Genomic DNA, 21445 nt, shown 5'->3' with positions numbered 1-21445 from the left:
AATAAATTTATTGTCACAATGAGTAGTAGTGACAATAGTAGTTATAAAATACTGATAAAAGTAGTGGACACACTGTTGAAATAGTTAACTAAATGGATAAATGGCTGAAGGTTAAGCTTAAGAATGCAGACTCGAACAAACAAAATGAAACAATAACAATTCAACTGTACGAAAGAATACACACACAATTCACTTAAACTTAAGGTAACAATGGGAACATGGTGGGTGGTGTTGATGAAGGGGTTCCTTGAACCCATCCAGTGGGGGATGTGGAGGGACGTCAGCCAAAAAATGGTTGGAAACCAATGAGCGATCTGACGATTTTAAATTGTGATTGATCTTGAAGATGTTCAAGACGTTCATCATATTCCTCTCTACCTTTTTCATGCTATTTAATGTCCCTCTGTTTCCAGACCTCACAGACCTCATTGACTAGCAGATCTGTGCTAAATGCACATACCAGCAGAGTGATGGCCAACTGGATGGCTATGTTGATAGGAGTAACTACTTCACATGGCTCTTTTTTTCAAGATGTAGGCTAAATAATGCAACATAAGTTATAGCTAGCAACATGGCAGAGGAGGAGCTTGTGCCAAAAAAAGGACTAGCTTTAATGCAGCATTGTGTTTTAATTGTGTAAAGAATCCATAGGTTATTTCAAGTCTACAGGGCGATTCACCCACCCCCACCATTGGTCTAAAGCGTGTTGTCAGTTTAGACCAGATAGCGAATTGTCAAATGAACTCCTGACACACTAATCTTATATGTTTTTTTTTTTTTTTTTGTAGTTTTGTTTTTTGATCCTCATGTTCAACTACTGTAGGCTACCACTGCTTGGTTAGCTCTGACATGCAGCTGTGCGCAGATGCTCCAGACCTACATCACAGATATTTACAGTGAACTGCTGGTGTTGGCTATGTGCAGGGTGTGACTGGTGGGGAAGGCCTCCCCATGGTGTAAAGTGGTTTACTTAATTTATGCTGGTTCAGAAGCGAAGATCATACTTTTGAGATGAGAAGAAAAGGTCACACACTAGCTCTCCAGATGCCAGAAAGTGTGATCAAAAAGTTCCCAATTAGAACCATGTAATTTGGTAACATTATGATATTAAAGATGGCAGCTCGGTTTTCCCAAGCAAAACTAACTTCACAAGCGGCTGACCATAATTTGGGGTTCTGTTGCATTTATGCAGAGCAGTAATGGGCTGTGTGTGTGTGTGTATGTGTCTGTGCATCTGTGTGTGTGTGGTAGGAGTTGCTGCAGAGACAGAAAAATATTCTGGCCAAGAAAATGGTTGGTAAGCATTCAAATATGCATTTCTTTGGTCCAGAAGCAACATGACTTGAGGATGAAAGGGTGGAGAGTAAGTAGGAGCATGAACGTGTCACAGGGGAGACTTTTTGGCTTTTGGCTGTCACTGCTGGAACAAAGTAAAGGGGGGGGGAAACCTTTTACATTCATCATACAAAATGAATATACAACAGCAGTGACTGCTGTCAGTTGTCATGGTTATAAAGCAAAACAAAAACAAAGAACATCAAAAAGGAGGGGAAAAAACTAAGAAGGGATGAGAAATCTTAGTGTACGTGATGTGTTTAGGAAAGTACACTTCATTTGCTCTCTTGCTGTTGAACATGAAGTCATTGCCAGAAGCTGATTAGCTTAGCTTAGCATTAAGCTAACAAAATCTGCCTACCATCTCACTACTTCTGTTGTTATATTTCTCTTCTAAAAATTGTGCAACATATTTTTGTTACTCTTTACTTTGGTTTTAGTGCAGATTAAACAATATATAGTATCTTCAGACAGTTCTTCACTATTTCCTGTCTACACTAAGCTAATCAGCTGCTGACCCCAGCGTCATATTTCCCACAGAGAGATGAGAGTGGCATCGTTGTTTCCATCTAACTCTTGGCAAATATTCCCCAAATTCATTTAATGGAGATGATTTAACGGCGTATAGCTTTCAAGAGCAATGTACTGAAGAAAATAAATAACACAAAAGGTAAAAACAAACAAACTATGGACTAACTGGTATTTTCCCTCTTAAAAGAGAGCTCAGCTCACAGGTTTTCATACCGTGACGTATCCCAGCATCCTCTGAAGTAAAGAGCTGCAGCAGTGGGGCCTTTTTAACATGTGAATTGATACCTTAAAATGCATGTGTGGGGGGGAAAGAAAGAAAAGTTTGTTCAGCTCACTGAAGCATTTTGACCCCTCATGGCCAGGTTCTCAGTGAAGCATACAGGAAGGATCCAACAGGGCAAGAGGGAGTGAGGATTCACAAGGAGACTCACAGCCCAGCCGAATCCCGAGAGACTTCTGGCCGTCTCGCTCTCGCTGTTGACACTCTCCCACTCCACTGACTTTTTCATTAACCCCTTATCAAAATGTTTTTCTCTCCCACACTTCGCTGACATTAGCCCCACTTGCTACCACCACCACCCGCACCACGCCCCCCCTTAAAAAAAAAAAAAATATGTTCCTGGTTCAGCTGTTCCACCTTGTGGTCAGACCTGATATATCTCAGGGTGCCCTCACACCAGTGCAGTGATATATTAGATTTGTCATCTGATTTTGTGTTTCCGCTAGTTACATTTTTACTCTCCTATTTCCTTAGAGAAGTAAATACTGGAAATGTATGATTGTTAGGCTGTTGAGTAAGTAAGGAGTATGAAGGAAAGGTCAGTGTGAGTAATGTTTACTTTTTTAAAGTGCATTTGCACTCAAAAAACCTTATCTTTAAAAACATTTTTTGCAAAACCAAAAATCCTGATGTCCAACAAAATAATGACAAAGAACTTTAAACTTTAGGTATGTCTAACTTGATCACAGACCCATGTCTCTGTGAGCATAAAAAATAGATCAACACAAGAAACCAAACCTGTGAACATATTTTATTTGCTGCTGAAAAGTTCAAATTGGCCAAAATAACTGATGGCTTCTCACTTATTTTTAATTACTTGAAAACTTGTAGAGCAGCCAAAAGCAATGTTTTCATTGGCCCGCATCCAGAGCTGGGTGCTAGCTTCTGCAACTGTGACAACATCTTTCACTCTTACTTTAACCTTGCTGTTTATGTTCCTACTTAGATTAATGGGAGAAGTTTGCATGATTTAAATAGTTCACCTCCAAATGAAACAGGTGGGGTTTTTTTTTGGGTTTTTTTTTTATTTTATTTTTGTTTTTTTACAAATAGCTCTTATAGCCAATATCAGTACAGGGGTTTTTCCAAACTTTATGATTGATATTAACAAAATCCAGAGTGACTTGAAAACAGTTAGAGCTACAATAAAAGCATTGTAACGTAGTCCCATGAAAACAATCTGTGTCCAGCCATTTTTCTGCTGAAACACACTACTCTTTTACTCTCTTTCTGTTGCAGCTGTGCCACTGGAGTACACAGACACAGCGCCCACTAGTGGTTTGAATAATAACCAGAAGCTACAAGTGGAAGAGGTCGGTGAAGGTAAGTGCATAACAAGCTCTCTAAGAATGACATGCACTCCATCCATGTTAGTTATGTGTAACTGGAACCATTTTCCTCTTGTGAAAACACCAATAAAGACATATTAGTGATTTAAACATGCTTAAATATAAGTCAAAGCAGACAGTGTTAGAATGAAAAATGTCACTCATGCTTTAGTAAAGGTGCAAAAGTACACAGCCTCAGAGTTCAGTAAGCATGTAATAATGAGAAGCATCAGGCCCTCCAGCACATCACTGATTTCTGTCCAAGGTGATGATGCACCAGTGGAGGAAGATGATAAGGATCCATTTTTACTGTAGCGAGACAGCTTTCTAACACTTATCTCTCCAACTGCCATCCAAGCCTCCACGACTCTCCCGGGGAAAATGAAACGTTTCCAGTCTTGAGCTATCTAATAATTTCAACATTGGCCTGAATATGAACTTGTGGATTGAGTCGTGACTTGGAAATCGTAACATCTGCTAAATAATTTAGACTGTAAGTGGAACCTAAGACCATATATTTAAGAAACCTCTACTTTCCTGTACTTGTCGCGCATTAAAGTCTCAGTTTCAGAACACACTGATTTTGTCTGCTGTGCGATTACTTTATGGCAGTAATTATTTTACGTTGATACTCTCTTTTTCTCCACACTATGACAGAGCTGACTGGTGGACACGCGTTTTGCAGCACCATAACTGAGAAGACACAATTCTGAAGAAACAAAACAAAATGCTACTGAAATCTCACGACAGAAAAGGTAAATCCTACAAAAGCATCACACACAGATCCAGAAAAAGACTGTTTAATTATCAAAATTGCAACTCATGTGCATTTCCCTGAAGAAAAGATGATTGATACAAATGGTTAAGACAGTCTTACAAGCCATTTCCCCTGTTTTTATAAGTTAGCCATGTATATGGAAAGGTTTTTGAAAAGGCATTTTATGTCTTCCATTCATCATACAAAAGTGTTCCGTAAAGCTGTTCAAAGACATGATCACAGAGTTTCACGAGCTGTATTTCTGTATAAGCAGAAAGAATAAGGACAGTTGTACTTTATTCCGTGATTACAATAATCATGAGACTTGAAAACCGAAAACATAGCGATACAGTGAGGAAACAATGGAAGACACCAGAAAAAAAGAGACAATTGTTGAATGTGATTTCAAGGGGACAAAAAGCAGACACTAGGCACCACCAGTTTAATCGCTCATCCAAAACTAATTTCAAACACATGGCCCTTTAAAGTTACCAGACTCAACGTACTGTTGAGAGAAAGATGAGCTGACGGCTGCAAGTTTGATGAAGTTCAGAAGTCCTCTTCCGCGTTTCGGCTCCTGGTGCTCTTAAGCTGTTTCAGACGCTCAATGCACTCCTCCACAGTGCGCTCGCCGTGGACTTTGTTATCTCGGGTGCGTACATTCACAGTGTTGCTCGTCTTCTCCTTCTCTCCCACCACTTTTCCGAGCAGGGAAACAAGCAAAGAGAGAAATCAATATTTAGATGGACGGCGAGAAAGAGATACCAAAGATAAAGAGAGGAAACGACAAACGGAAGAGTGATAGAGTGTGTTGACTCTGACCCAGGATGAAGTTATACTGAGCCAACTGTGCATTTCTGATCTTTTTGTTCAGAGTGCAGCCAGGGTCGAGATCCACGTCAGCCATGAATCCGCTGTTGTGGAATTCCTTTCTGACCTGCCACATTAATCGGAGAAACAACCTGTTAATACACAATCCTGAAACCGCATTACCAGCCTGTGTGGACTTCATCAATAAAACAGGCAGCTCAGTGTTGAGTGTCTGACAGCATATGCGAACTGTCTGTACTGTCTTTAAAGAGAGAGTGAGGACTTAAGTGGCCGTGGTCAGTGGTTACCTTCTGAGCGTACTCGTCACAGGTCGGCCCCACAGGTACAACCATCACTTGACGAGGAGAGAGCCAGAGTGGCCTGAAACAAAACAGGGCACATTTGCATTTAACTGATGAGCAGGAGAAGCAGGACAGGTACTTTCTGCAAGATTCTTGTGGCAACATTTACACTCCCACAGACATGAGTTGGTTTCTTTCTATACCCAATCGGAGCTCAGGAAGAAATGCCACAAAACAAAAACTTCTTAAAACTGACTGTTTACCAACCATTTGCCACCGTAGTTTTCAGTCAGAATAGCGATCATCCTCTCTACGGATCCCAGGATAGCTCTGTGGATAATCACTGGTCTCTTCTTGTCGTCACCATCATGGCTACAAAATCATATGTAAAGAGAGAAAGAGATGAAAAAGGTTCTCACACAGAGAAAACAGTGATCAACAGGAGAATCCAGCCTCCGGGGCAGCTACAAAAATCTTAGTACTTCGCCATAAATGGACATCATATAGTTCCGCTCAAGCCAATCCTATTTTCTGCTTTTGCATCAGCACTTTATCCCACTTCTCCACTGTTTTATATATGAAACTTCTACCCTTGATTATGTTAACTGTGCTACGGTTTGTTTAATACCCATAAGTTTTTACAGCAGCTCTTCTTTTGCCGCTTTAATGTGAATGGAAAAGCAGCAATAAAGTTACCTGACAAATGTGAGATTAAAGCGGATCGGGAGCTGGAAATCGAGCTGAATTGTGGCACACTGATGGTACCGGCCGATGGCATCCTTGATCTGAATGTCGATCTGCAAAGAAGGGACACAAATGATGAGCAGTGACCCTCCTGCTTTTTCACTTGACATAGGTCATTACTGCACCAGACTTACCTTTGGTCCATAAAAAGCTCCATCACCGGGGTTGAGAACCCATTTCTCCCCAAAGTCATTCAAGCTGTTCTCCAGTTGCTGTAAAAAACAAACACTGCTTTGTTACAATTTCAGTGGGTGACCAACATGCACATAAACAGGTGACAAGCAAGCCGTACATTCAGACCTGACATTTTCTTCATATGGAACCAATCACTGAACTGAGAAACGTTAACATCGCAATCATATTTGATGGCTACTTGAGGGAGTTAATGAGGTGAGGGGAAACATGCAGCAAGTTCCAGCCAAGTACACCAAGTTTATGAGTCACTGTTTTGTTTACATAATTTTCCAACTTTGTGCATGTAAACACATTGAATTTTCCCCAGAGAAAAGTGTCCTGATAGCTCAAACCAAACTCCCCATATTATATTGGCCATACTAATATTATCCTGAGAAGAGAGAATCAGAAAACCACCATTTTTAACATGTGCAGTAAGAAGAAGCACAATTTTCTCTGGTCTATTCTGTCCATCAGCAGACTACAAAGTGTTGAATATTTAAATAGTTGCTGAGACCTCTGGATTGATTGTTAATAAAAATAACATGCTAAAAATAACTTCCACCATCATTAGTAATGCTCGTCTTCCAGCGGGCAAAAGATATGCTTGAAAATGAAGTTAAAATAAAGTACTGAGGACAGAACAATGACACCACTAACTGTAAATCAGGGACAGAAATTAAAAGGAGCTCTTTAAAATTTCTAAAATACCAGCAAGTTCACAAAGGGGGAACAAATTGAGCCAGTTATGAGGATGAACTGCATTATATCCGACTCACATTTTTCCATTCTTACTGTGCTGTCATCTATTATAGTACAAATGAAGATCCACTGCATCTGATTTGTCTGAGCCTAATGACCAAGTAAAATCTTCCCTGGTGGGTTGTCAAAAGCACTGGAAGCATTAGCGCTTTTTCAGTAAAAACAATACAATATTCACATTTGACAGTGTCAGAAGAAAACAGATAACCAAGCTGCACAGATATTAACATTATTGCATTATAATATGTGGGTACGTAATGTAATGTAGTTACTTTTTCTGTGCAGGTTTTTAATTAAAAGCACATATTCAAGTTTTTTTTCTTACTCTTACTGTGGTAATGAATATTGTTTATTTATGTGGTATCAAAGTTTAAAATTCTGATATTGTGACAACTCTGGTTGTGGGTAAGAAAAATGTTGTTTTGTTGACCAAATGGAGGATCCATTTAGAAATTCCTTCACAGTTTGACACCAAGCAGCCTACAGGTGCTGAAGACACCACCCTTACACAAACCCCGAGCCACTCAAAGTGAAATGACACAATCAATATGTTGAAAATATAAGAATCAGTGGAGGGGGAGAGAACATCTGGTTGGAGGCAGTGAGGCATAAAAAGCATGCTTACTCTGCAAGACCAGAGTTTCCAGCAGTGCAAAAAAACAAAAAAACAAAACAAAAACAAAAAAAGCACTTAACAGGAGAGCAAAACAATCTCAAACATCTTTGTGGCATAAATCGAGTGCTGCACCGTGCACTGCTGGTCTAATATTTCATTGGTGAAATAAAACATACCTCTAACAATCAGATAAACAGAAGAATAAAAAACACAGAAACTAATCTAACCCTGTAAAATTCAGTGTATGTCTGAATAATGCAATCTTCTAATCTATAATCTTTTCATTCATTCAGAGCCTGTCAGATAAACAATACCAGTGCGCTTCATATACCTGTGCTACTGATAAAACAATACAGTATACTTTGAACATCTTTATCCAACAACTGTCATTTAGTGTTGATTTTACAGATTCATCAGTTAGGCTTAACTAGAAGTAGTCCTCAGAGAGGCCCTCACTGTGTCTCATCTAAAAGCAATAAAGACTAATTATCACTCAGTCGCTCTTGTTATGACTTTGTTTAAACATTTCCTGCTCTCTCCAGGAGCAACTTAGAGCTGAACCTAAGATGTGAAATATAGAACTCGTCCACAGAGAGCAAATTTGATTTGACAGCAAAGGCAGACAGCAGCAGCTCTGATGTAGAAACTCTGGAGACGATCAAACTGCTTCAGAACTGATAGCAGTTCCACAGAATAAAACTCGTTCATTAAAATATAAATGCTCTCCAGGCCTGAAAAATCACAGTCTTGCAATTGCTGTCTGTGAAGTGGCTCAAGAATTTCCATCTAGATAGTATCACAGATCAGCATCTTACCGGTAATTCTCCGGTGAGACTCTCTGAGGGCGTCGTTCACAATTTCAGCAAGACAGAAAAAAAGAGAAGAAGAGAAGTCTTATTACCTTTTCTGCTTGGTCCCAGATGGCTGGGTCCCCCAGGAACTTCTCAGGTCTTGTGGACAGGTTGAGTTTGAAAGTGAAACCAAACACATCATACACAGTTCGCAGGAAGTCCAGGCAGCCTTTGATCTCCTCCTCAATCTGAGGTCAAAAACAAGATGGAACAGAATTTGCGACACCCATCTGAACACGGCTGCAAGTTTAATTTCTGGGGTCAAGACTGATTTCATCTTTCTTTGTTGCACTTCTAACAACAAAATGAGAATAAATAGCTCAGCTTACAGGAGATATTATATCATAACTGAGTATTTCCTGTAGCTATAAATAGGAAATTTAATGCTATTGAGGTCCCAAACACCCATCATACACTTCATGGCAAGTATAAGAACATCCTCTGGAGTCTGATTTACATTCCTTTGAATTAGCTGAGTCACAAAACTTTGCAACAACTATTTCAACAATAGTGCTCTCCAGCTGCTGCAATCAAATTGAAAAATCAAAAGTGAAATAATTTGTGTACAAAGTGCTATTAAATAATTAACCATCCAATCCACTGCCATTACTAATAAAGAGAAAACAAAATCAGCGAGATCCAGGCTGCAAGTTGCTGTGTTACTACATCTGAACAAACTAATTAAGAAATCTCTTTGGAATTCCAAAGTCCTGTTCGTGTCCGTCGATACTGTCGGCACTCCTCTTTAGTGAAAGGACTTAATATGCAAGCTGCTTTCCCAGGCTGCAGCAGGCAGTGGAGTCCTCTAACTTTACCTGAAAATGTGACCCCACTGTTCACTGGCAACACTGCCTTTATTCAATAAACTGTGCCAGCAAGAGGCTAATGTAGTGAGAGCTTTCAAAACGGGGCTCCTTCCAAACAGGAATGATAGCAGGTGGAAACATTTATCCGAGGTATTAGTAGACCATGGTATGAATTAAATCCTGTTTTAAAGAGTACCACCCTGCATTCATTTATAACACTGAATGCAGTATATAAAATTGTCAGATTCACATTTTTTTCCTCTTCAGCATAAAACATAATGCAGTTAAAAAAAAGAAATAACATCTTTTTTATTAAATGGATTCTTCTTCCTTTTCCAAACCTGGCACTTAGATTACCCACAGTGCAACCGCCGACAGTTCTGTTGGCATTTTCAGTGTGTTATGTTGGTAGCAGCTAGCCTCAAGCAGAGATGAGGAGCTGGTAAGAAAACTTCTGTCTGTCTAACTCCACGCTGCCAGATTATTTTAAATTTCAAACTTGTCTCCAGCCACAAACAACTCTTCCTGAAGTAACTGGACTTGGTCTCGTGTGAATTTGGCTGAGTACTATCATTGAATCAGTACAGGACTCACCTGGTCCATGGAGCAGAAGATGTGAGCATCATCCTGCTGGAAGCGCCGGACGCGGGTAAGGCCGGTCAGGGCACCCGACAGCTCATTCCTGTGCAGGACACCAAAGTCTGCCATGCGAAGGGGCAACTCTCTCCAGGAACGCGGCCGGTGGTCAAACATCAGACTACAGCCAAACAGAGTGTGGAAAAATACACAACTTTCAACCTTGTGATATCACAATAACTGCTATACTGCTTCAGTGCTTCTATGAAGAACAATCAATATTTGATTTAAGTGATATCCAACAGTTTCACAAAATGGCAGTATGATTTCCAGAGAGGCTGCCTATGTGGACAGCACCAAGATTAGAACAGTAAAAATGAGATAAAAGATTTTGAATACAAAGAGCTGCAGTCTGCTTCTTTACACTGCAATGCAGCATTCACCATGTAATTGAACTGGGTCATTCAACAACGGAGAACACGGCAAGAGCATCAGTCCATTACAAGCTGAACTGAACTGGATGACAAACTATTGTCGCAGTTAAATATAAAGCTATTTCACACAGACTGAGCCAAGTACTGATGACAAAGCCCCTGAGCAAATGCACGTAAAGCTATTCAAGTGTGGTAAAACACTGCTTAATGGTTGTCCTGGTTTGTCATGTTACTGTGGTGGAACCGTTTTTCATTAGATACTAAACTAAATATTGTACCAAGGTAAACATTTTGTATTATGGCAACAGACACTGAGCTCATTTAATGCTACAAACACACTTAATGCTGGAGAAAAACAAACTGCCTCTAACAAACAGTTTCTCTGATTAGAGACAGAAACCAACTAAAAATATCCATTTCACACTACAGCAAGACCTGATACACAGTGTGTAACAAAAGTGGGTGTTTTTCCTTGCTGTTTCTGTTAATTCTTTGCAGTTCCTTACTGAAATTACAACCATGCTTTCAAACTTGAGAAATGCGAGGAGAAGAATGCGGCCTCACCAGTGTCCTGGACAGTTCATGGGTTTGAGGGCGAAGGTCTCCTTCTCTGCCTCGAAGGAGAACATGTTCTCGCTGTAGTGCTGCCAGTGTCCGGAGGTCTGCCACAGCTTACTGTTGTAGATGTTGGGTGTCACCACCTCCTGGAAACCCCTCTTCCTGTACTCACTCTGCCAAAGAAAGAACAGTCTTCTTTGTGATTTTGTGCCGAGTTACTTAAAACAGTTTCTGTCAACACCTGGGGACTCTCTGATAAATATTGCATATCCTCTAAGACATACACAACTCTGCAAGCAAACGCTGAGATTTTGAAAATGAAAACTACCTACTAAGAATGTTTATGCCAATCCTTATTCACAGTCTGGTTTGTTTAGACATTAAGAAGGGGATAAATAAGGGTAAATTGAAAAGGTAGTAATTTTCAAAGTGCTTTATGCACCTTGGTTTGGTTTAAAACCTTTTTTTTGAAAATCAAAAGCTGCTGGCAATAACAAAATGAAATTGGGTATTTTATTTTAAATCCCAACAGTCATGTACCCTACAAATATTTAGACGTTCTAGGCGTTTTGTTGCTTGTAAAGGCAGAGCTGTTTTATAAACACATCAAAATAATTATTCAAAATATCCTCAGTCAGAAATGTATTTTACCACATTAAAGTGAAATTGCTTCCAATGTGACCTGCATTGTGACTGCACTGACAGAAAACCAAGAAAGGAAATGTTCTAAATTGAACTGATTTTGTGGCTTTTTATAATAGAGCAGACGCAACACAGCTTTTCTTCAAATGCTGTCAATCATGTCTGTTTTACACATTTCAATTCATTCCAAATAATTGACAAACAATAATAAGCAATTTCAGATTTATAAATAGGTCTGTGTTTAAAAGAATTTCCATAAGCAGAAATTAGATGTGTGAACATCTATTGACAGCATTTTTACTGTGGAAAGAGACGGTGTGGATATGAATTTGTATTTTATTGTAAGTGCTAACTTGTATGTGTTTTAGTATCAGTTTCGAGACTGTGACATCAAGCTGTATCATCAGCATATAATCAAACTTTTCATACTGGTCTATATGAAAGAATATGGTGCTTAAAGTGACTTTTAGTTAACCAATTGATTTTGTGAAAATATAAAGTTATTATTGATGCAGTGGACAACTAAAGGTCCATATCTGTTCTTCCCTTCTCTCCAGGTCTTCCTGTAATTTTACACTTAATGACTGACAATCTGTCTAACTTGAAGTTAGGGTGAGATCACAGAAATTATTCACTGGGCATCTGACAGCTTTGACTTACTCGGATGAACTCAATCAGGGTGTTGTAGATGAAGGCTCCCTTAGGCAGAAAGAAGCAGCTCCCTGGACTCAAGTCATGGAAGAAGAACAGGTCCTGCTCCTGAATAAAGGTGGGGGGGGGAGTTATTAGTGTGATGGAAAATTACAAACAGCCTTAAAGCTTAACAAAAGTGTGCAGATCATTATGAAATGCATCTAACTGAAGGCTCCCTTCTGCCACAGGTAAGGGTTTTTCTTTCCAGACTGATGTGTAAATAAACAATACATGTAAAGAGACAATTCACAAGGAAAGTAAGACTATGTCAGAGAAAATCTTTTCTTGCTGTAGGGTTTGGTTCTGTTAACAGAAAATGTTATTACACTGCTGCAAATGCACCAGGCATACAATATTGTGTTCAGAAATGGCTTTGAATATCTTGTCTGCTGAAAAGGTGTGACTTGGTAACAGACACACATCAAACCAAATCCTGGCTCTTACACTTTTGATGTATTCTACCTGTATTTCATATTTGTTTTGAGTGAGATCTTCACTGCAACTCTGCACTCAAATCACAGCTTCAGAAACTAAACAGACAAATGCCAACATTCTGTAAATAACATTCCTATGAAAGCATAAAACCAGTAGGAGACTAAAATTCTAAAATTATTATGGATATCAACTCTTGTTAACCCCCAGCTCCTTCACACTGCAGTTCATACCCGGCCTAGTTTGCGGTGATCTCTGTTCTTGGCATCCTCCTGAAACTTCTCCCACTCTTTGAGCATTTTGGGGTCAGGGAAGGAGATTCCATAGATCCTCTGGAGGGTTTCCATGTCTGCCTTTCCCTCCCAGTATGTAGACGAATTCTAGCACACCACAAGAGGAGTATGTAAGCTTTCATCATTCTTTTGGGTCCATCAAATCCCTTGAGAATAAAGCATAGGGCCACTCTGCTCGAGAAATGGTGACAAATGTGTTTACCGCCAAACAATTAGGGCACACACTACAGTGCTAGAAATCCTGCTGGCGTCATCAAAAATAAATCCACACGTGATAATACAGTAACATTTGCTGTACATAATACACCTCTGAAAACAAAAAAGCTTCACCTTGTGGATCTTAAGTGCCTTGATTTTCCCAGTATGCCTCACATGGGGTCCTCGACACAAGTCAATTAAGGGACCACACCTGAAATGCAAATAATTTATTAGCATTTTTAAAAATTGTGAATAGGGTAACATGTATTTAGAAAATACTATATAGAAGTACTTTTGCATTTTTGTCACTGTTATGGAAGCCCCAAAAAAAGACAAAACCAAGTATGCATTAGTTCATCTCTCATTGCTCTTAAATTTCCCAACCCTCATGACATTCAGGATCACAGTTTCTAAGGACATAAATGTAAACAGGTCACAAATATACAATTGCATTCTTAACTGAGCACTTAAGTTTTTAGTGAACATTAACCAAACTGAATTTAAAAGTACATTTGTTGGGGCTATTTTCAATCAGGAATTTGGCGTGCTGTGTGTATGTGTTTACAGCAGCATGAAGGTGTAGGCAGGACTGAATTAAAATATACAGCGGCCATTTTCATCATGAAGGAGACCCACTGACACAGAGGAATAAGCTATAACAAGCACTGGCAACATAGACAATACTTGTCAGACGGATGAAATTATTTGATTGGGATTTGTTGACATCACACAAAAAAATAAATAAATAAAACTATATTTTACTAAAGGCATATGATGTAGGATTTGTCTGTTGTTGTTTGTAAACACACCATCCAAAAGTGCAGTACGCAGAAAGGCAAAGGTTGTCAATTGTTGAGTCTCAATACAACCTGGGAATGGATTCAACAAGAACTCATCTTTCCCGAGAACTGCTGATGCCCAGAAATATTTTATTTTGTAAGTATAAATCTATAATGTTTTTTTGTTTTTTTTCAGAAAATCCTGCATAGTATAACTCAAAGATGAAAACGTTTACACACACAGAGGGTCCGGACTCACCTGTAAACTGTGGTAGTGGGAGTGGTAACCTTCTCATTCAGAATGCGGCACTTAAACTTGTTGTACTGTCAAGGAGAAGAGGTGCTTTTAAAGTTCTCTCACTTAAATGTACCCAGTATTTTTTTATTTATTTATTTATTTTTGCAAATACCTTGAACATTTCCAACAGAGTTTCCTTCTTTATCTCAAGCCTCTCAAAAGGCTGCTTCTCCTTAATAATTTTCTTGCACAAGTTCTCCAGGCATGGGAAGTCATTGCTCGATACACCCCTGTCCAAAACATCAAAAAATAAACACAACAAGAACCTCACATCCACAGACAATTGCTGTCGTGCATAGTGCTTCATTAAAATGCAAACTGGCTTCAATGATAAATTTAGTCAGCCAGTGTTTCAAGAGGGCATCATGGACGTGACCAGACATTTAGCCATGTTGCCAGACCTTTTGTTCACCAGCGTAATTCTTTGACTTCCAGAAACTGATAACCTCTGCCAAGCACGGGTAAATAGTTAAAAGTCCTTGGCTTCATGGCTTGCCAATGTCAAAATATCCTTGCAAAAAAATCCTCCAAGAAAGCTATTAGCATAAAATGACTTCATTAAGGAGGTTGTAGAATTAATTAGACAGCACTCCTCACACTCTCCTGCTGCCTGAAGCAGGGAGAAATGCATATGTTGCAGGGAAAGGTCAAGCAAAAAAGTTGTTTATGAGGAAGAAGTGTTCAAAATTTCAGCAGATGTCTGCACACACTTTGAACCCTTCACTTAAGTAACCTCTAGTTCTGTGTTTTTAATAGATTTAATTTTAGCCCTCCAGTTATATGGACAGTTAAAGAAAGATGTCATTTCAAATCCACACCCAAGAAAAATCCAGCTTGACAGTATTAGTGTCATTACAATCCATGTATTTTGTGTTTGCCACCAGTCTCAGACAGAAAACCAGACTGACAGCTGCTAAGCCTTGAAGTACACACCAAAATAACACTGAGAGCTGACTAACACAACTAATTAAAAAGACAAATCTGAGCCCAAAGCCTGTGCAACTCACTCATTGTTCTCCAGGAACATGTCATAGTAAAAGCCGTTCTCAATGGGAGGACCGTAGCAGAGGCAGCCACCATAGACCCTCTCCATGGCTTCACCCATGATATGGGCGCTGGAGTGCCAGTAAACCTAAATATGCCACAAAAACATTTTATCACTGGAAAGTAATAGCAGTACATACTATCATTTTGTTTTCAGAGAGAATGGCTGTGCTGGAAAATCAAGAGTGGTGCTGATGTTACAATCATTCAATGAGATACAGACTTTGCTGAAGACTTTGAAAAAATTCTACTACTACTTAAAATGTGAAAAATCACCTATTTTGAATGCTGAGATCAGCAAAAAAAACAAAAAAAAAAAAACAGGATACATACATACAAATATGGATACAAAACCTACTGACATACTGTATCATAAAAAGTAAACTGGCGGAGGAATCTCTATAGTACTTGTCAATGTCAACTGACAAATGGTTCTTCAGGTAAAACTATTCAACACCTTGTATAGATAATGAAAATTGAAATTGGGCTTTTATTTTAAGTGTTGTTATTCTCTCAGAGTCCAGCTGCTGCAAGTTTTATGGCAGTACGTGTAGCAAGGTTTTACATTCTCACTTCTCCTCCTAATGTCTCTGTGACTGGGACACATGGTGAATCACTGAGCTTTGAGGTTTATTATTGATTATAAACCTCTCATTCATCGCTTTAACTTTGAATGCTCACATTAGCCTGCCCTAACTATAGATCAATAAGGTTAAATGAAGTGTAGAATGTTGTAGACCGGCTTCTGTTGTGTCAATGACATTGCTAGCATATTTTCATAGCCTTGCTCAGAGTTATGTTAAATACTGGAAGGTGAATGCATTTTTTGTTTTAAAAAAAATGACCATCTAAATTATTATGATATATTACACTCTGCTCTCCTAATCCCCATGCAGAGGGAAGAAAAAACAAATATAAACTTTTTTAAGACAGGATGAGATGGACTTACAGCTTGAGCCTCATCATCATCAAACTTGAGCAACTGCAGGCTGCAGTCATCTTCCAAAGGTCTGTCCAAGTCCCACACACTGTTGTTCACTTTAGCAATCACTGTGTTGTCAGCAAGGCCTTGACTGGAGGTAAAACATGAAAATATTCCACATTAAATTAATATGCAGATTTACAAAAATAAAAACACCCTATTTGAAACCACTTACATCTAAAATCCATCCATCCATTTTCTATACTGCTTATCCATCAGTGTCGCAGGAGCTGGAGCCTATCCCAGCTGACTACGGGCGAGAGGCGGGGTACACCCTGGACTGGTTGCCAGTCAATCGCAGGGCCAACACACAAGGACAAACAACCACACACTCTCACACTCACACCTAGGGGCAATATAGAGTAGCCAATTAACCTAAAACGATAGATACTTTATTGGTCCCGAGGGAAATTCAAGTGCATGTTTCTGGCATTGTTGGAGGAAGCCGGAGTACCAGGAGAAAACCCACGCAGGTACTCCACATAGAAGGGCCCAGACTGGGATTCAAACCTGGAACCCTCTTGCTATGAGGCAACAGTGCTAGCCACTGCACCACCGTGCCGCCCTCACTTACATCTAAAATATCAACTGGAATTACTGCCTTGTGGTTGCTTTCATCACTCCATGCACGAGTCAAGTTGCAACTAACATCCATGTCTGTCCAGGCTCGTAGAATATATGTAATGACTGATACAGAGTTTGGCCTCACATGGTGCATCAACAGAATGGGACAGCTAAATAGACAATCCAAAAACATAATGCCTTCTGGCCATGGCTATCACTGGCACAGAAGCATAAAAACATGATATTAAATAGTGAAAGGGTGTGAGCGAAATTCAAAGATCCATGTAAATTAATATTGCAATAACCATAACACCTAACCTAACTGGTGTTTTGGGTGATACACATCAACTAGCAAGTCAAACCAGAGCTTTCCATTTCAATTACCATTTCAGAGTGAAATCTGACATAATACTGTCTCTGTATTTGAATTTAGACTAAGTTATTTCAAAGGGAAAAAAAATACAGACTTTGAAAATTTCACAAATTGGAAACATTAAGTACAGTGCCATACCTTTGATACCCCGCCCCCAGGCTTCCGAAATTACATTACAAAACTAACTCGGTTGGGAAAATTTTAGGACCTGAAAATAGGCCACAAAAGATTAAAACCGCTCCAGCTGTAGACAGCAATGTGCTCATTGCATCATAAAGTGATTTCAGAGGTGTGGCTTTGGTTAGTATTTTGGTGTGTATCACCACCATGTGACAGAGCTGCTGATGTTTACCACAGCTTTTTACTGTGTTTACTGTGCCCATTCACTGTGTTTATGTGACCATTGATTATCTACATTTAATCTGTATTAACATATTCTTTACAGGGAGATTATTCACAGACTACCCCAAGGCAGTCTTTCCTCTACTTTATAAACACTAATGAGTTTTTTGTCAGAATATTTTCTTGTCTTCAGTGCATAGTCTGAGGTTGGCGGGTGTCATTTCCAATTACTGTTTTCATAATGTGGGTGTTGTACAGCCTTTAGAAACTGTAACAATGATTACAGGTTATATAAATAAATCTGACAGCTAGTCTTTGGAAATTACATTCCTGAAGAACCCTTGAGCTTTTCCTTCTTTTTGTGCTACACATTTAAATAGTAACAATTACAGCAACCCCATCATCACACTGACCTGATTCCACACGCCACCTGGTATGGTGTGGTCTTCCAGGACTCAGCCCCCACCACCTTTCCATCAGGCAGGGTCACCTTGATGGCTCGGCTGTCCTTCGCAGCCCTCTCTGCCATCAGGGCATCATGCTCAGCTTTCAGCTTTGTGTACAAAGTCAGACGCTCATCGATGTACTGAGGTGGTGGCAAAAGCTGAACAGCAATATTAAAAAAAAAAAAGAGTAAATGGTTGGGGGCTGATAATGCTGTGTATACTTGCTATCAGGTACTAATCTTTAAAAAAAACAAAAAAACATTTACATCTGTCAGCTCAAATCACATATCAAACTAAGAGGGTGAACACGATCCAAAAGTTAGAGATGAAATGTTTGCTTCTAAAGAACTGAAACCAAAACCTAATATTCACAGTGTATGTTTAACAGCAAATACTTCCTGTTCTGAAATGCGACTGTCTCCACACTGGGACTATCTCAGTGTGAGGTCACTGTTGTGTCTGACCTTTTGCTTTTGGCGCTTGGACATGTCTGTGGTGTTTTACTAGATTAAATAGTTACTACAATCTTATCATTAACCTCAACAACCATCACACCAGAATATGGCTGCTTCCAATTACTTTAGCAATCACGACAGATATACACAAATAGAGACATTGTGATTTAAACTTTAATAAGAGATCCTTATGATTTGCAATAATATCATCTGTAGAATTTCCTGAGCAGCTCACCTCAGACCTGCCTCCAGAGTCCCCAGCAGCACTTTTAGCCTTCTTCTTTCCTCCATCTTTACCACTGTCAGCTCCTCCCTGTCCAAAAAAATTAGAATAGGTAGTTAATGAAGACAAGTGTAGTATAGAGCTAAACAACAGCTAAAATTACGCACATAAGCACATTAAGACTACACACAGAAATTTCAAGTGTTTTGCCTTATTGCTACGTATACAGACAGATAGGAGTTAGAATATGACTCAAGACCTTTCACAAATGCACAAGTGCTCCAAGAAATAAATGTTTCATGCCCTCCACGTTTTAACGCACCCAAGGTTATTATTAATACCCTTAATCCATTGAATGGGTACCAATGATTGTTGAGAAAACAAGTGATTCAAGGTCCTACGTAAGGCTCCTTCCCAGAACTTACTTAAGTGTAAAGGCTACATTAGCCGACAAACTAAATTAGCCGATTGGGATCGCTAACTCGAAATGTGGCACAATTTACCTCCTACGCACATCAAAACAAAAGATAAAGTGACACTTGATGTTGCTGTATCCTAAGCCAATAAAACATTAATCACAAACCAGTCGTAAAGTTACGCGTTAGCACCGCACAGCCGGTGGCTAAATGACAGCACGAGTGTGAATACAGGCTGGGCTAGCTGCTAGCTGGCTATGACTTAAATATAGCTGGCAATGAGACTCAACAATCACCTTATTTCCTGAGTCCACTTGCAGTTCGCTCATTTTCTCCACGACAGTCTGATCAGCCATAACAAAAGAAAAGCTATCTCACTGTTAGAGATAACTTTTACACGTCTGGACAGTATTTATTCAGCAGGCAGTCAGGGTACCGTAGCAGACTGATGACGTTACCCGGATATTGCGATTCTGATGCAACGTTGCCGTAGTGTGTTGCAGGCGGTGCTGTGTCTGACAGGATTGCATCAGTTTACCCTCCTCAACTTCTTAAAATGTCAGCTTATTTTAAAAGGAATATTTAGTCATTTCCCAGCATCATCCCAAAATACTTTCTTAAAGGTTTCAATAAATATATCCTGATAAATACTACAATCTTTAAACATTTATTACTTTGTAAACTCACTGTGATTTATTTTTTGATAATGCTCAGGTCTTTTTTTTTTCAATTTTAGTGGTTAGTGAAACTTTATTTTCAGTATTTCAAGTGTTAAATATTTAATCCATTTCACCATCACCAGGGCAGTAGCCAAGATTTTATAAATAGCCCCCCAAGGCACCCCTAACCCCAGTATGCCTCTTGATAATAAAATAAAATTAGTTATAGTCTCTAACATGTATTATCAAGTACTATTTGGATTTTTCATCTTTTGCTGATATAGTTAACTGTTCATTTATATATATTCTATACATTTTAATTAATTAAACTTAAGTGTTGAAACAAATTGGATTGAAACAGCTTGTGTTTCAACACAAATCACCTGCCTTTATGCTTTTCTTGAGAAGAACCTGCATACACAAAGTGCCCAGTGACACATTTTCAGTGATCACAGTAGTTATATGAACTGTATGAATAGAAGCATCCATTTCTTTGTTTCATGTTTCTGAAGGTGCTGAAAGAGAGTGAAATTGCTGGCGTGTATGAAACATTATGAAATTATTGCTGTTGTGTTGCCCAGCCGGAACATGAGCGAGATGTTTTATAGGTGTTGTTAGATCAAAGGTGAAATCCTTTCTTCTCTTTAGTCTGAAGTATGATTTCCTTCTGTTCAGATGTCCTTGAGGCTCACAGCTAGTCAGCCAGCCAATCAGTCGTTAGTCTGACTATTGAGGCTGATGTATTGTTACACCATTCTAGCTTAGTGTTAAATTGCTTAACAGATCTATTCTTCTACAGGGAAGCCAAGCAATTTCAAAGCTCTGGGTAGGCCCACTTGGTGATACTTTGTTTTTTCTTAGCATCAGGAACAATTAATTTATACTTTATTGAATCAGGTTTTCTTGCTCCACTACTAATTTTTCCAGTTCTTTAGGTCTAACGCTTATTTGTGCTGTATCATTGTTTTTGATTTGTCATTACTATCACTGACGTTGCACAATATTGTTCTCACAATTATTTTCACAATGACAATAAAACTACAAATGTCAACTACTCCAACCTTTTATATCGAGCATAGCTGTGCTATGAACAGTCAAGGACTGACTAATCATAAAGGCAAAATAAAAGGAGCATTTTTACACACAGAAGTTTCAGATCACAGAAACTTTGCCATTCTTTATAGCTCATTCAGTTTTGTCTGTTTGAGGTTTGCCCTTTTTTATTTCATTTTTTATGCAAGTCTCACAAAAATTTCAGCTTTGTATGTAAATTTCAGTTGTTTTCAACACAAACCTAATTATTAAATCCTTAATTTTGTTGTGTTGTTAACTGCATGCCCAACATATTGGACATATATAGTATGATGTGCTTTTTAATCTTTAATCAGATGAACCAACTAATCGACACACATAATTTACCCTCACAATGCATGCATAATCAAATAACAAAGAACAGATTAGTCTTGTTGCTGATTAGAATCATATCACTGATTGCTCTCCTCGCCAAGAGAATATCCGAGGTTATGTTTGTCCTATATTTTGTTTCTGCTTTGCTTGAAGGCGCCAGACTTCAGACAACATGTGCATTTCAATCATAGTCAAACAGTGGTTTTAAACTTCTGACTCTCTCTGAGGGAATAAAGATGAAGCTGTAGAATGCAGTGCTCTCCTGCTGTTCTTGGCTTGTTGTGAGGAGAGGGAATTCTTGAATAATTAACCTTCCCTTGAAGAGTCAGGCTGCA

General features: G+C 39.0%; 1 protein-coding gene and 1 long non-coding RNA gene across 3 annotated transcripts in view; one reads left to right on the top strand and one right to left on the bottom strand.

The window, feature by feature from the left end:
• The window catches only part of LOC124057296, a 103363-nt gene extending 96143 nt beyond the window's left edge, over nt 1-7220 (top strand). The window contains exons 2-4 of one of the 2 annotated variants that reach the window (XR_006843090.1): nt 3386-3459; nt 4132-4229; nt 5988-7220. This is a non-coding gene — a long non-coding RNA (uncharacterized LOC124057296). Of the gene's footprint in view, nt 1-3385; nt 3460-4131; nt 4230-4942 lie in introns of both variants that reach the window. The other variant, XR_006843089.1, reaches the window with a different exon arrangement.
• Nucleotides 4259-19546, bottom strand: tars1 (threonyl-tRNA synthetase 1). Its single transcript, XM_046385362.1, has 19 exons — nt 19341-19546; nt 18641-18718; nt 17918-18108; nt 16193-16316; nt 15207-15331; nt 14312-14429; nt 14161-14225; nt 13255-13333; nt 12865-13011; nt 12167-12265; nt 10871-11037; nt 9891-10053; nt 8541-8678; nt 6222-6299; nt 6040-6140; nt 5611-5715; nt 5350-5422; nt 5054-5168; nt 4259-4929 (listed from the first exon to the last, which is right to left on the bottom strand). Exons 1-19 carry the CDS (start codon nt 19398-19400, stop codon nt 4781-4783), a joined length of 2175 nt encoding a protein of 724 aa, XP_046241318.1. The 5' UTR covers nt 19401-19546; the 3' UTR covers nt 4259-4780.
• Between the last annotated feature and the right edge of the window lie 1899 nt (nt 19547-21445).

Source organism: Scatophagus argus, chromosome 4 (assembly GCF_020382885.2).
Source record: "Scatophagus argus isolate fScaArg1 chromosome 4, fScaArg1.pri, whole genome shotgun sequence".
Taxonomy (NCBI): Eukaryota; Metazoa; Chordata; class Actinopteri; family Scatophagidae; genus Scatophagus; species Scatophagus argus.
Note: the sequence above shows the minus strand (reverse complement) of the source record. Positions and strands in the feature narration are given on the sequence as shown.

What these genes read in the sequence shown, in the direction of transcription:
- tars1 (XM_046385362.1), bottom strand. Translation starts at nt 19,400, where the DNA reads ATGGCTGATCAGACTGTCGTGGAGAAAATGAGCGAACTGCAAGTGGAC. An exon ending in CAGGTGGCGTGTGGAATCAG is followed by an intron (nt 16,317 to 17,917) that starts GTCAGTGTGATG and finishes TTTTACCTCCAG; the next exon opens with TCAAGGCCTTGCTGACAACA. An exon ending in GAAAACTACGGTGGCAAATG is followed by an intron (nt 5,423 to 5,610) that starts GTTGGTAAACAG and finishes GTTTTGTTTCAG; the next exon opens with GCCACTCTGGCTCTCTCCTC.